Source organism: Xiphophorus couchianus, chromosome 7 (genome assembly GCF_001444195.1).
Source record: "Xiphophorus couchianus chromosome 7, X_couchianus-1.0, whole genome shotgun sequence".
In the NCBI taxonomy this organism is placed as follows: domain Eukaryota; kingdom Metazoa; phylum Chordata; class Actinopteri; order Cyprinodontiformes; family Poeciliidae; genus Xiphophorus; species Xiphophorus couchianus.
The window spans coordinates 4,691,398-4,705,781 of NC_040234.1; the positions used below are offsets into that span (position 1 = coordinate 4,691,398).

At 39.3% G+C, this 14,384-nt stretch overlaps 2 protein-coding genes across 4 annotated transcripts in view; one reads left to right on the plus strand and one right to left on the minus strand.

Moving 5' to 3' along the window:
• The first annotated feature begins 2,052 nt into the window (after positions 1-2,052).
• htr2aa (5-hydroxytryptamine (serotonin) receptor 2A, genome duplicate a) overlaps positions 2,053-14,384 on the plus strand; it is a 75,779-nt gene continuing 63,447 nt past the window's right edge. Inside the window, exon 1 of the mRNA XM_028023444.1 lies at positions 2,053-2,479. Within this exon, the coding sequence (XP_027879245.1) occupies positions 2,053-2,479 (427 nt within the window). The remainder of the gene's footprint in view (positions 2,480-14,384) is intronic.
• LOC114148277 (uncharacterized) lies at positions 9,529-14,143 on the minus strand. Of its 3 annotated transcripts, none has more exons than XM_028023441.1 (11): positions 13,908-14,143; positions 13,096-13,184; positions 12,741-12,890; positions 12,186-12,331; positions 11,700-11,836; positions 11,499-11,592; positions 11,088-11,205; positions 10,749-10,972; positions 10,481-10,652; positions 10,176-10,267; positions 9,529-9,955 (listed from the first exon to the last, which is right to left on the minus strand). In XM_028023441.1, the coding sequence occupies exons 2-11, from the start codon at positions 13,181-13,183 to the stop codon at positions 9,638-9,640; spliced, it is 1,539 nt and encodes a 512-aa protein (XP_027879242.1). In that variant the 5' UTR covers position 13,184; positions 13,908-14,143; the 3' UTR covers positions 9,529-9,637. The 3 variants fall into 3 exon arrangements, with proteins under 3 accessions (XP_027879242.1, XP_027879243.1, XP_027879244.1); XM_028023442.1 differs by having other exon boundaries at positions 13,096-13,212; XM_028023443.1 differs by lacking the exon at positions 13,096-13,184.

Here is a 14,384-nt window from a genome sequence, read left to right on the forward strand (position 1 = left end):
TTTACTGTCTCTTTTGGCAGCCTTTTGGTGCCCTACACACCTTTGAGTCCATGACAAATTTTCCCCTAGGGGACGACAAACATGATCTTCTATTCAATGCCTGCAGTGCTGCAGATGAACACCAGTCCATTGGTTCTTCTTCCGCTCCATTCTGCCATCACCCATGAACAACATTTTCCCGTAAGGCAAAGACTACATGGACGGAGCAATCAACATTTTTCCATCAGTAAACTATGAATTCAGACATTATCTGCAAAAACTGAAGATAAGAGCCCGAGTTTCCCTGACCAGAAACCATTCTCTCCATGAATACACCTTGAGATAATGTCTACACGCCAAACAAATCTGGTATAAGGGATCGCTTCTGTCCGACCATGCTGGACCCTTCGGTTCTTCATCAGTCATAGCAACAACTTCCTTTACTGCTGGTAAATTCAGAAATCGCTTTTGTTTTTATTTGCCCTGTCACATAAAATCCCCGTCAAAAAATGCTTAGAAGTTTGAGGTTGTACCATTACAAAACATGAGATATTCAAGGGGTGCCAATACTTGCAAGGCACAGTTTTAGTATCCAAGTCTGACCATGTCAGTAAAGCCCGTTGACCTAAGAGGGAACAAATCAAATTCATTTACATACTGAACACGATGAGGGAAAGGGGGGGGGGGGGGGGTGCAGAAAGGCACAATAGAAGAGAGAACAAGACGCATCAGAGAGAATGAGGGCCAGCCAATACAATGCAAGGGAAAGACACCCTGGGTAGAGAGAGAGAGAGAGAAAGAGAGAGAGACAAGGAGCGAGTGAAAGACTCAGAGCGAGAGAAAGGAGATCCCCGCTGAGAGGAAGAGAGGCTGCATGTGGAAAGCTGAGAGCAGAGCAAAAGCGGAGAAGCATTCAGCTCTTGGCCACCACGGAAGACGACTGACAACTTGCCGACTAACAACACTCTTCTGGAGAATCGAGAGCTCTTCAGTCAGCCGCGTGGTTCTTCACCTTCTTCCTCCACTTCTTTGAAATTGTTTCAGGAAAGTGACGAGGCATGGGAATGTGCCACGTGGGAAACATGAAGGTTCGCGCAGGAACGTTCAGGTCGTTGGCGGACGTGGATGGAGAGTGAGAGTGACGGACATTTTCCACCGAGGTCCGGATCTGCAAATGAGTAGGAAAAACATGGAATACTTCAGATTCCTTGGAGGGCTGACATTGATTCTGGTTAAAAGGAAGCAGTGAAATGTTTTGTTCTTCTTAAGGGAGAGGGGAAAGTTAGTGACACACGGACAAAGCCATGTTGAATGTAATCATGATCACGGTCCATCCCTGTCAGCTGCTCATGCCATCTCACAGGTGTGGGGACAAGTTGGGGTGAGGAAGCTTTTTAGGAAATTCCACCCAGCTTTTTAAGTTTTTTTTTTCTCCAAAGTGCAAATTTTGTCCTCAGGAAGCAACATATTTGCCAGAAAATTCTGTCAAGACAGAAAATTAAAACATTTTAAAAACACAGAGCTAATATTTTTAACATGAGCGCTGCTTTGACAAGCTCAGACTTCAAGGATGTGAAACCTGCGACTTCCGTTCAAACACCTTTCATAAGGTTCTTCTTTTTCTTCTCTCTTTTTCATGAAGATACTAGTCCCAGGTTTGGATTTGTTTTTTTTTCAGTACCTGAAGCACTTCTGTCTCCTTTGTTTTTTGCTCATTTTTCCAGACCCTTGAGACACACGGTGACAGTATCACCCAAGCAATAAAATTTTTAGGAACGCCCTATTATCCTTTAAGATCAAACAGCTGCTCTTTTCTGTCGCTCTCAATTCAGTAGTCTGCTATTCTTGTTTCCCTCTGTGGAGGATCATCTGTTGACCCTGACAGACATTTCAAGGCTTCAGTTCCCTCGGAGGTGCTGGAATACCCAACACATGTGTTGCATTGAAGGGTACTTCATAAATCAAGAGGCGCTGTGCAATGCTTTACGGTACTTTAAAGGAAATGCTTCTTCAAATTTGAATTCCCTTACTCCAGTCTGGGCTGTTCCTCTTTAGAGGCACTGGGGTGAGACTATGAACCTGCGTGGCAGAAACATGTCTGAGTTGATCTCTAACACCATCAGGACCTTTAGTGCTCTGGAGTCCAACCCTTGGCCTTCGCCTTCGCCCGATAACTTGACGCACTTCAGGTGTCAGGGGAGCAACCTCGCCCGCAACGGCATCGAGACGCAAGCGGCAAACTGGTCCCAGCGCGGTGGCGTGGCGGACTTCGGATCTCGCTGCCTTCATGCCGAGCCGCAAGTGGAGAAGAACTGGCCGGCGCTTCTGATTTTGGTCGCCATCGCCGTCACGGTCATGGGCAACATCCTGGTGATCCTGGCGGTTTCCCTGGAGAAAAAGCTGCAGAACGCCACTAACTACTTCTTGATGTCACTGGCAGTGGCTGACATGCTCCTCGGCATCTTGGTGATGCCGGTCTCCATGGTGACCATTCTCTACGGTAAGGCGCGCATGTCACTCACATTGGGCTTTTATTAAGTTGACATTTGGTGTGTTGCTGACTCCACTCCAATGTGCCTCCCACAGCCTTTGGATGGAATGTCTTTAGGACCAAACTGACTACACCTGTCTGCACGCTTCAGTCACTCTTTTCTGGTACAAATCAGCCTTACTCTGGGTTTAGGTTTACCTCTAACCCTGTGTTTGGAAGTGTGGTAAATAAAAAAGAAAGAAAAGAAAGGCTTTAGAAAGCATGCCTGGCTCTGCGGTGGTGGTGGAGGACAGATGGAGAGCAGCAGTGATGGAGGTGGTCAGCCCTGTTGTTGACAGTGATGTGTTTATTTGGAGCGCCGCTTCAACGGAAAAAGAAAGTGGCACAACTTGCCTCCGCAGAGAGATGAATGAAAAGGCTCACAGGGCCACGTTTCTGCCACACAGACACAAACTCCTACAGGTAGACTCTGTTAATACTGCATGCATTATATAAGCAGTCAGAACTGCAGTGCCTGGTAAAAGTATTCACACCCCTGGAAGGTCTGATCTTCTTTCAAATTTAAGTGTATTCTGTCAAGATTTTACGTGACAGATGATCACAAGCGGAGCACAGCTACTGCAGATGCATTTCCATTGACCTTAAATTTGGAATTACGAAAAAAATATTCAACTAATGGAAACAAGGCAATTTTGACAAAACTAAGGTTTCGTGTGAAGGTTTTGCGCATGGATGAGGTGTTTTTTTTCCCGGCCGCATCAAATTTGGTGTGCTTTGCATATTTTCATATCGTGTCACATGATCAACAACCAGGTGTTGCTACTGGCGGAAACGCTGAAGAAAACTACAGGAAGTGGTAGGAGAAAGATGGCGCAGCATGATTTCTAACGACTTATCGCATGAACAAACTGATTTTAATTCTGTTTCCTACTTACTGTAAACAACACAATTTCAAAATTGTGTTGTTGTTGTTTTTGTTTTTTTGACAACTTCGTAACGACACAGCTTTTGATATTGCCAAAAATGAGCATGGTCTACTTTTCTCTGTTTAGTCTGATAACTTAAATTAAAGCTGTAGTTCCAGAGATCAATCCCTGCTCTAATTTTTGTAAATGCTCATGTCCATATCTTGTTACAAAGCTAGACTTTCTGTATGACTCCTTCTATGCACGAACTGATATTTCTTAGTGTAGCTTACATCTTATTGATGTACAGCATTCTTACAATGACACACTCACAACAGATGATGGAGGAAAAAAAAATGTTGCTTTCAAATAAAAGCCATGTTTTCAAATTAAAAGCGGCCTACTTGGACTCAGCACTTTGGTAATGTCTAAGGTCATCTGACAGGCTCCACCCATTTTCCATCAACATCTCCAAAACGAAGCAACCCCATAACAGCGCAGCCAACACCATGTGTTGAAGCAGGGGCGATGTGTTTAAAGTTGACTGAAACTATTTCTGCCTCATAAAGATTTTTGTATGCAGGCCAAATAGGTACATTTTTGTCTTATATGCCACATGTTGAGGACCAATGTGTCCTTCACATGGACTGTGGAAAACATCTGGATTTCTTCTTCCAGTTCTTCAGTAAGGCCAGATTTGTGAAACATGTTTAAATCTTGGGCCAGATTTATACAACAAGACTTTTTTTTTTTTTTTTTTGGCCATGATGCTGTTTGTTGAATAATATTTTCTACCAAAATTTTGTATCCTTTACAGAGGCAGCTGGATTTATTTAGACATTTATCTTAATTTCTGTAGGTTGCTGATATCTTTGGACTTCATTTAGGGATATTACAGTATGGGGTATGAATACGCTTACCATACATTTTAATATTTTTTTAAATTCACAACATACTCTATTTTATTAACTTTACAATTCTTTGGTTATCCTATTAAATAAATTAAAAAATCATTGAAGTTTTAGGTTGAAATGGGCCAAAATGTGAGAAAGTGAAGGGGTGTGAAAATGTTTGCGTGGTGTATCATAATTAAAACAGCGAAGTAATGATGTCAAACTGGCTACGTCCTTCTTCCATATGCCTATATCACCAGATTCCCTGTACATGTGGACTTCACTGCAAAACACACAAAACACCCAAAATCTAAACCATCCTGTCCTCGCTGGATCAGGTTTTACCATCAGATCAGATTTCAGGTGAGGTGTTGTTCGTTTTTTTTGGCATGCGAGGAACAAATAATTCCCCGTTGGAAAGGCGACGTCGCAGTCTGCCATTTCACAACCTGCTCACTTTCTTCACATTTCACAGAAGTACAAATAATAACACGGCGTACTCTGACACCAACACCAGTGATTAGTGTGAGTTAGACAGAGAGACATTTCTAGGAGGTGGTGATGAGAGCAACATGGTGGCTGCTTGGAACAAAGGTGAACTGAAAATGTCAGGAAGAAGATGGGCTACATTCTTAAGATGCCGGCTAAAATACCCTTGTCATTTATGTGAACTTTTTCTTTTACACTTTTTTTTTTTCACGAGTCTTTCAGATGTGGTGATTGGAGAATGCTATCTGACTACTTCAACCGGAATGTGAGGTTGGCAGGAGGCAAAAACGCCGGAAAAAACTGAACATTTTGGGAACAGACTACAGGTTGCCTAACTGTGTATCCACATGCAAAATCAGGTTGGGAATTGTCGCAGTTTGAGTCTCCCCCCCAAAAAATCGGACTGCCTTTCTTAAAATGCAGTATTGTACATAATGTATTTAAATTACAGAGAGTTCCTCTGGACTTTATTCTGGAATAACCTCCTGCTGTCTCGGCCTTGTGGTGGTTGTGGTCGACGGCCGTCATTCAGAGCAGGATGGTGTCAGAGATCAGAGCTGGAATTGTTTCACCAGAGACGTGTCGTCAGATATGTCTTTAAAATCTGTCAGTGGAAGCCTGACTCTTAGGTTTTCAGATGAGAAAGAATAGAGAAGGCTTAATGTTACAATGTAGTCAATTATTAAAGATCAAATTTGATGTATACATTGCTGGATCTCTTTTTTTGTGGTGATTACTAAAAAAATATGTCTTCTAGAAGGATGAGGCATGTTTTGCAGGGATAGACACGCCCACTGTGCTGGTATTCAAAGTTTGACTGAGCTTGACCTTGAGTTTCTCGGTTTTGTCCTCAACTATTCAAAAGGCTTTGCTGAACCGAAAGGTGGTGGAAACGCACCAGAAAACAGAAAGATTAACCAAAAGAAAAAAGAAGTTGTTTCAAAATGCACATAAAATGTAAAACTTTGCATAATCATGTGTTTTCGTCGTGGTTTCTGATCAGCCTGTCAGCAGTGAACGTTCAACCAATCAATCAAATTTTATTTGTATAGCACATTTCAGCAGCAAGGCATTTCAAAGTGCTTTACATCATATCAAACACAGAAACACAAAGCAACACAGAATAAACAATCAAAACACGACGTTAAGTCAGGTTCCATCAATAAATTTATAATTGATTATGTTTCAAGTACAATCCTAAACAGGTGGGTTTTTAGTCGAGTTTGTATCCATAGAAGGTTTACCTGTTACACTCCTACTGTGTTATATGGAACAAAATACTTTGTATTTGTGAGTGGGAATTTTTATTCCCACTCACAATCACAATCACACAATTTAAAATGATGTAGACAGCATTTTAATGGACTTCGTTTATGTAAATACATTTCAAAGAGGCTATTTATTTTTTTGGTCTTATTTTTATATGTTCCATTTAAATCATGTTTTACTTGATATGTTTTATGTGCCATGGAAGTCAGACTTGGCAAGGATGTCATAGTGGCACTCTTGAGTCGTTTGCTAGTTTTTAAGATGAGTTCCCAGGGTAACTACTGTAAGCAATAGGAACTGTATTAGGGTGTCTGTGCATCTCAACACTAAAGGCGCATGTACACTGAGATGCATGTGTATAATTTACTGAGACACAAACATTTAGAAGGGTAAAAAACCCAATGTTGTCAGCGGCCATATTGGAATTTGACAACGCCGTGGTGAGGAACTTTGATTTTCAAGAATGGAATTGTGATTTCAGGTGTTTTTTAAAAATGTTTCATTCATTTCTCTGACATTGAAGTGAAATATTCCATCCAATACAAATGGAGTGAAACGCTATTTGTTATTCAACAGCAGAACTGAAAGTACGGGAGCAATATTTATGTTTCAGTGTTTCTCAAGCTTTTCAACTTTTGTTATGTTGCTGCTGGGAAAAGAGAGGGGAAGCACAGAGATGTAGCAAGCTGCCTTAAAGGAAACAATTTCCTCCATACGTCTGCAGTTCATTCAGGCTGCGGGACGGTGAGAAAGAGCAGGACTTCTTCTGCCACTAACAGCAAGGCTGAACGCAAGTTGCTCTAGTTTTTTTATGTTGAGCTTTAAAGGGTCATCTGGTACGTTGGATATGGAAATGTTAGTGTTCAGAAACGTTCTCTGCGTTCTACATGCTACTGGAAATACATGAAGAGACTGCTTATGTCAGCAATGCTAGGTGTGCTAATATTGCTAATCAGTGATAAAAGATGTCAGTTTAATATCTGCACTTTACAGTTATTTCATTTTGAAATGTAAAAATCTAGTTTATTTTAGCAGCTTTGATTAGGCCTGTCAGGGAATAAATCAGTTAATCTCCTGATAAATTAAAACTCAATAATTTCCATTTCCATGATATATAGTTGTTCTCTTTTCCTACCAAAGCTGGATGATTAGACTCTTCAGTCTGGTGCTTGGTCTCAACTACTCATTTTTTTTGAAGGACAATTGTGTTTAGAGAGACCATAATTTATTTGTTTTGTTGCTTTTTGTTCATTTATTTTGGATATTTAAAATGTTCCCGTGTTAAATATTTATTGATCCCCGAGGATGAGTTCTTACATTATTATGCAATTACCATTATATTATTTGAAAATGGTCTCAAAGTAACAATATTATCGTTTATCGTGATATCTTCTGGAACAACTTATCACGTTATCGTGGCAGGACTAGCTTCGATTCGCTTTATTTACTGTCGACAAACAAATTTTGAGCGAACCGTCTCTGATTTCAATTAATAAATATGAGCCTTAACATAATAAAATGGAGCTGGCTTTTATTATAAAATGGAGCTGCCTTCAACACACAGATGTGTGTTGAAGGCAGGAGTCTGGTTACAACTCATGAAGCTCATTTTCTTTACATAACGATTTAGCCAATTTAGCGTTTTCATAAAAAAAGAGGCAGAAATCTAGCAGAATTTGACTAAGGGGCGATTGTGGCTCCTTGGTATAGTAGTCGTCTTGCGATCAGAAGGTTGTAGGTTCGATTCCAGCCTCCTCCTGATGTGCCTCTGGGCAAGGCACTTAACCCCAAATTACCTACCGATCTGTATATCGGTGTATAAATTTGTGAGTGCGACTGGGTGAGTGTAAAGCGCTTTGAGTGGTCAAAACTGGAAAAACTGAAATATGAGTTCAGTCTGTTTACCATTTAAAGGAGGACATTTTCTGCAGGGGGGAAACAGTTTCTCTGCACCTGGTCTCATCATCCGTCCATGACATTCAGACAAACAGAACGTCCAGAACCTTTGCTCCGCCCCTTTCTCCCCTGTGAACCTTGCTGTCATCCCCTCTCAGATCCAGGTGCTTAAGGATTAGCTGCCGCCTCCGTTTTCTTCTTCCGTTTCTCATCTCGTCTCTTGATCTGTCGCTCTCCCATCACACAAGCTGAAGCACACACACACACACACCCCTACCTACAAAAATGCATTCTTCATTGTTGCCCTTTTACCAGCGGGGCCTTTTCTCCTCCACCTCTCAGGACTCTGCTGCTCACGCAGGAAACCTTTAAAAACCCAAACAGCAAATTCATTTGCATGAGAAGGAGAGCGGTAAATGAGCAAATAAATAAATAAAAATGGAAGAGCGCTTTCAACAGGACGACCTACAGCGCTTCAGAAGTCACTTTTCCCCCCGGCTTAATGAGATGACAAAAGGACTAATTAGCCATGCTAACTCAAGACAAACAGCGCTGTAATTATTTCTCTAATGTTCCTACACAGCCTCAGATTTGTTTACTGATCCAGGGAGCGAACGCAACATTGTTTTCAGGTGTCGGGCCACGTTGATTATTGAGACATAGAGACAAATTCAGATTATGGGCCTGATGTCAAAAAAGTGATTGGGAAGCGTTATTAATGAGGCCACAGATTAGATTATTAGCGGGGTCATCCCTGACGTTTAGGGAGGCCCTATTATATTCATAAAACATAGAAAGATCAAACACACGGTGAACTTTTTTTTTTTTTTCTCCGAAGAGTTTTTGCGGCGCTAGTGGCTCGTATTTTTTCGACAGTACACAGTAAAATTTCCAGATTAAAATGTACTCAATTTGAAAAAAATTTTACTCTAAAAAAGACAACATTTGGTCCCAGTCTAAATAGAGTAAAATTTACTCTCATGGAAGAGTTGAAATTACAGATTAAAATCAACACCATTTAGTGCAAAAATTTTAATCAATGCCAAGAGAATTTACTCCAAGTTGTTTAAAAGAAAAAGTACTCTACCGTATTTTAACTCCAAGTGGAATATAATTTACTCTAAAGGGAATTGCATTCTATTCTAAGTAGAGAAAAATTTTAGTCTAACTAAAAAGAAATTTTACACAAAATAGAATAACATTTTATTCCATATAGTATAAAATTTTACTCCTAATTTAATTTAATTCCATATTGTGCAGTTAAACATTTAATTAAATTCTAAAACAGTGCCAAATTTAACTTTATTTCACTCACTAAGCAATTGTTTTATAGCTATAATACACAGCTGAGTTTGTAAGAGTACAATGCAAAGACCAGAAATCAGTATTTGAACAGCCATTTTTATTGTTCACAGGAAACAGTATGGAACAATATAAACATTTGCATCTTCATGACTGTATGACACCTGTAAATCAAAAGCTCTGTAACAGTAAAGCTCTTCTACATAAATAACATGAGGTCCGTCTCTTGTATACAAAACTTGAAAAACACTGAAATGCTCATTCAGACACACTGTTTGCAGAGCAAATGTAACAAACAGTCCGTGGATAACTTTTAAGTGCTTGATCAGAGAATTAGCATTTGTCTGGTACTTCTTACAAATGAAACAGAACATTGTAACTCAATACTGAAACAATCATAGCAAAACAACTATTTAACGCAGCATCCGAGCCCTCAACTCTGCAACCCTAGGATTCACTTTGGTTGTCTCAACATCTATCTCATAAATGGCGGTCTGCAGAAAGTTGTACACATTGACCAGATTATGATCATATGAAGTGCCGAACACAAAGTGAGCTTTAAAAAGCTCATCAAAACAGGCAAGAGAACCTTGTGATTTACAAGGTATGGCATGTTTGTCAATCACAATGAAGTACTTGTGAATCACGCTCCTCTGAGTCCCTACTGCAAGCAGGTATGGTTGACGGCTTTCTGCGATGCCATCAAGGTGCTCCTGGATGCTGGTTCCTGTCTGTGGCAAAAACAGAATAAAACATGATTAGTCTTGGGTTTCAAAGAAGACAGGGTTCTAATAGATAAGGCAAATTACATTTCAGCATCTTTTAAATGTCACTTGAAATTAAATTTAAGACCAACTTCACAAGAAATACAAATAAATAAATATATATATAAAAAAAGGGAAAAATAGAGAATTTTGATCAACATAAATGTTCCCTTTACTGTAACCTTACCTTGACAAACTTCACAAGATGTTCACTGGCTTGTCTGGCTGAGAGTTTTCCTGGTCTCTTGCGCCCATGAGGTGACGGTGGCAGGAGGTGCACTAGGATCAAAATGGATGACATGTCAATATCCCATCCTAGAAGAAAAAGTAAAATAAACATAAGTTACCAAAACCTCTTATTTGCAACGATGTTAATACTTCCAGAGTAAGCTTACCAAACACTGAGGGCAGGAGAAGGTGCACTTATATTGAACCAATTCATATAAAATTCTGTTACAGTAAACACTTTCTTTATAAGTCATTGCAACTTACCATTTTCCTCTTCTGTTGTGCCTTCAGCATTGTCAAGAAGGTTCTTAAGGTCATCAGACTGTGTGAGACCACGACTTTGTTTGAGGACTTTCTGCTTGTAGACAGTGGGCCACTTCTCCAGGAACTTTGCAGAGATGGCTTCCCCAAACATCAATGTAAAATCTTGCTCAACCTAGATGAAGTGAAGGTTTTAAAAATCATTTTGTTAAACTTTCTCACATCCACCTTAACTTAAACTTTGTTGGTTAAACTGAAGTGATAAACATACCAATCCTCCTACGTCCAGGAATCTTGGGAAGTCCAAAAAGATACTAGATGACTTCACTGGGTCATGAATCATCTTCTGGTGATAGTTGAAAGTCTGTTTCATCTTCCTCATAACAGTTCCTTCATCAGCTGTGTGCTTCATCAGCGCAATGGCCTCAGAACACAAGCTATCTGTCATAAGGCAGTCTTCTTCTCTCAAATAGTCTCTATCAGTTGTTGGTCCCCCTAAAAAAATGATATGAATGTGAGACTCCATCTTAGGATTTAATAAATAAAGCTTGGGAACTTATTGTGCAGTTTGGTTGCAGGATGAAATGTGCACAAGTATAAATACATATACCTGTTTGGGTTCGTGACAGTCTGGGGACCTTCTTTTGTCCATTAGAAGCTTCCCTCTGGACAAACTTCAGTCTCCAAGCCAGATACCCACTTCCATCTTCTGCATTATAATAATGCTCCTAAAAGTAGGTGAATGATAAATGTTTTTAAAGCTGTGAAAGCAAAGACAACCGTGAATGCTAGTAGCTGTGATTTACAGATTTTATTTCACATTGTTTGAATTACATAGATAAAATCTCTTCACAATGTTTATGCTTCAAGCTGTAGTAGCCCAACACTGGAACGATGAACTCTACAAAGGTTTAAAAATAGGAAAGTTAAAAACAAGTGGCACAGATGCAGGGCATGCAAAAGAGAAACATTTTCAGTTCTACTCAAACCATAGCCAAGAGGTTGAAGGTTTTGAACTTACATAGCCAAATCTGCTCTTAGGATCAGCCAAGTAAGGGAACAAGGTAATAATACCCTTTGCATAGTCTTCTTTTACACATCTGGAAGGACTTGTCCTATAGAGACACAGCAAAAACTATGAGCATTGTTAAAGGTGTAAAGAACACCTTTAATAAAGGTAATTGTGAGAGGTGCATAGAAAAAATAAATAATTTCAGCATACCCATGTTCACTTGTCATATGCGCAACCAATATCTTGACCATGTCACGCCGTCTGCTGTCTGTTAGGCTTTTTGTCCGCGCATATTCATTGATGATCCTGTCTCCTCCTGGTTTGTTCTTTAGAACATTTTCAATCATCTAAGTGATGGTAAAAATGTAACAAAATATAAATCAATACATCTCCAAAACACCTTACACTAGACAATTACAAATCCTATTTTATTTCACAAAAAAGAGATAGTATAAGAAGAGCTATAATAGTTATTAGTAGAATAGAAAGTTATGTTTAAAAAGCACAAATAAAAACTTCAAGAATTTAAATTTTTGGTGAAGTCCAGAGCCTTCTTTGGTAAGGATCTGGACTAAAATGTGTAAAGATATGCTGACAGAACAAACACAGAAAGTCCTTTTAAGAGAGTAATTTATATAATATATTCAAATTTGTAAAAACTCTATGGAAGTCTGCACCGTAATCTGCATAGCTTACGTGGGCAAGAGAGGTGTCTTCAGCTCTCTGTCTTGTTGCAGGACTGTGTTGCAATATAATGGTGTCATCGGACTCCACTTCAGTTTCTCCACTGGAACTGGTAAAGGAGCTGCTTGCTGCACAACTTAGCTGATCCATAGGATTATCTAAACATTTTATTGGTAGAGTTAACAGTAGCCAACACACTAAAATTGAGTAAATTGTTTCTCTAACCACATAATTACACTATCAAGAAACCTGATGAGCTCTTCTCACACGAAATAGTATGATACAAACACAGCTAACTCATACACATTTTTCTGTGTTCATTGTAATTAACCACTGAAACACTAGAAATAGGTGAAATTGTTGATGTTAGGATGTTTCCACATGTGTGAAATGGTACAAAGATGAACGCTTTGATGATCTCATCCTAGATTGGTGATATCAAATGGACATCAACATGTCTATACTGCTCTAGAAAGCAATTTATATCCCTATTATCCAGTCAAACCCATAAAAATGACCAAAAATAGTTCACAAAAATAAACAAATGACACTTCAAAAAAAACTTACCTTCTGAATTGAGATTTTGTGCTTCACAAATCTCTAGCACACCAAGGTTCGGACCTTTCAAAAGGAGCTCAAAAACATCCTCATCCACTTCAGTCTTTGAGTCATCAAAGACTTTTAAGTCCAAGGTTGGGATGCTGAACTTTTTTGCAGCTGTGAACATAGCAAATTATTTATTTATTATTATTTGAACATATGTAAATAAAAATTAAAATAAGACATAAAAAGTAAAATTAACTCAAACAAAATAATACATCTGAAAAGTTGGTATAAAGCACCCATTATGACACCATTCCCAAAACATTTTTGAGGAACACAATATATGAAAATGCTGGAAACTTGTTTTGTTAGGACTCACCACATTCCAAAAACGAACTGTAAGTCAGTTGGCCTTCAAAACAGATGTATTTCTGTCGATCTCTGTATTTGACACGCACAGCTTGCATCCTTCATGACATGAAAATAATATTTTTTTCTATAATCACATAAACATACTTATCAAAGTGAATAAAAAATTGAGATAAAAGGTTGAAACCATCATGAGGAAGAAGCACTAGGTGGCTAACAGCTATCCATAATGGGCTAGGCTCTTTACTTGAATTTAGCCAATTACCACAACTAAAACGGAAAAAAAAAACATATCAGCTCCATACAACTCGATATAAACGGGGTTTATAGACAAAATAGTAAATCAAAAATGTTTTACTGACAACTTACACAGTTTGCATACAAAGCACAACTTTAATTCTTTTTTTTTTCAATCGTTGCTCTACGTTCAAGAAAAGTTACTAGCATAGTCCTCCCGCGCCATTTTGTGGGCGGAATACTGACTCCACATGCTAGCAGAGCTAGCTCCGATAGTACAGCTCGCTCCTCTTTTAAACTCCGTTTCTCAGCTTAAAAATAGCGGCAGCCTTGACTTGTGAAAATAAAATAATGGACGTAGAATTGTACAACACTGATGTTTTTTTCTGCTTACATTGTTGTAAACGGCTAAATTAAGTTAGCTGAAGCACACATGCTAACTAGTTAGCCAACCATGTTAATTCCTCGCTGCACCCCTCCTTCCCCCACTACCATACAGCAGCACGTCATCATAATTAGTCTTAATAATAAAAAAAGTCATAAAACCCCACGTAAAATATATCTACAACCCATTTGGGGACTTACCTGGCACACAGCTAATCGTTGCCTCCGTTTCCACTGCAGGATAACAAGATGGTGGAAGAAACGAAACTTAAGGAACTTCAGTGGGCGTGTTCTTGTTTTACTCCGATATAATTTCCTCTATTTTTTTACTCCGATTCTATTGACCAATGGAAATGATTTCACTCTTTAATGTATAAACAGGACTCTTTTAGATGAAAATGATGTTAACTCCGAAAAAATTACTCTCCTATTTTTCCTGTGTAGGCAGACAGGAAAGAGGCATGCGGTAAAGGTTGTCGGGACCAGGAGTCAAACCCGCGACGTCCGCGTCGAGGACTAAGGCCTCCAAATGTGGGGCGTGCTAACCCCCTGCGCCACCACAGCACGCCCCGAACATTTTTACTTTAGTCATATCTACCACGGATTTTATTGGGTTTTGGTTTGACCGACACACAGCAGCACGATTTTCAAAAAAGAAAGGAGACGGCGTCTGCTGTG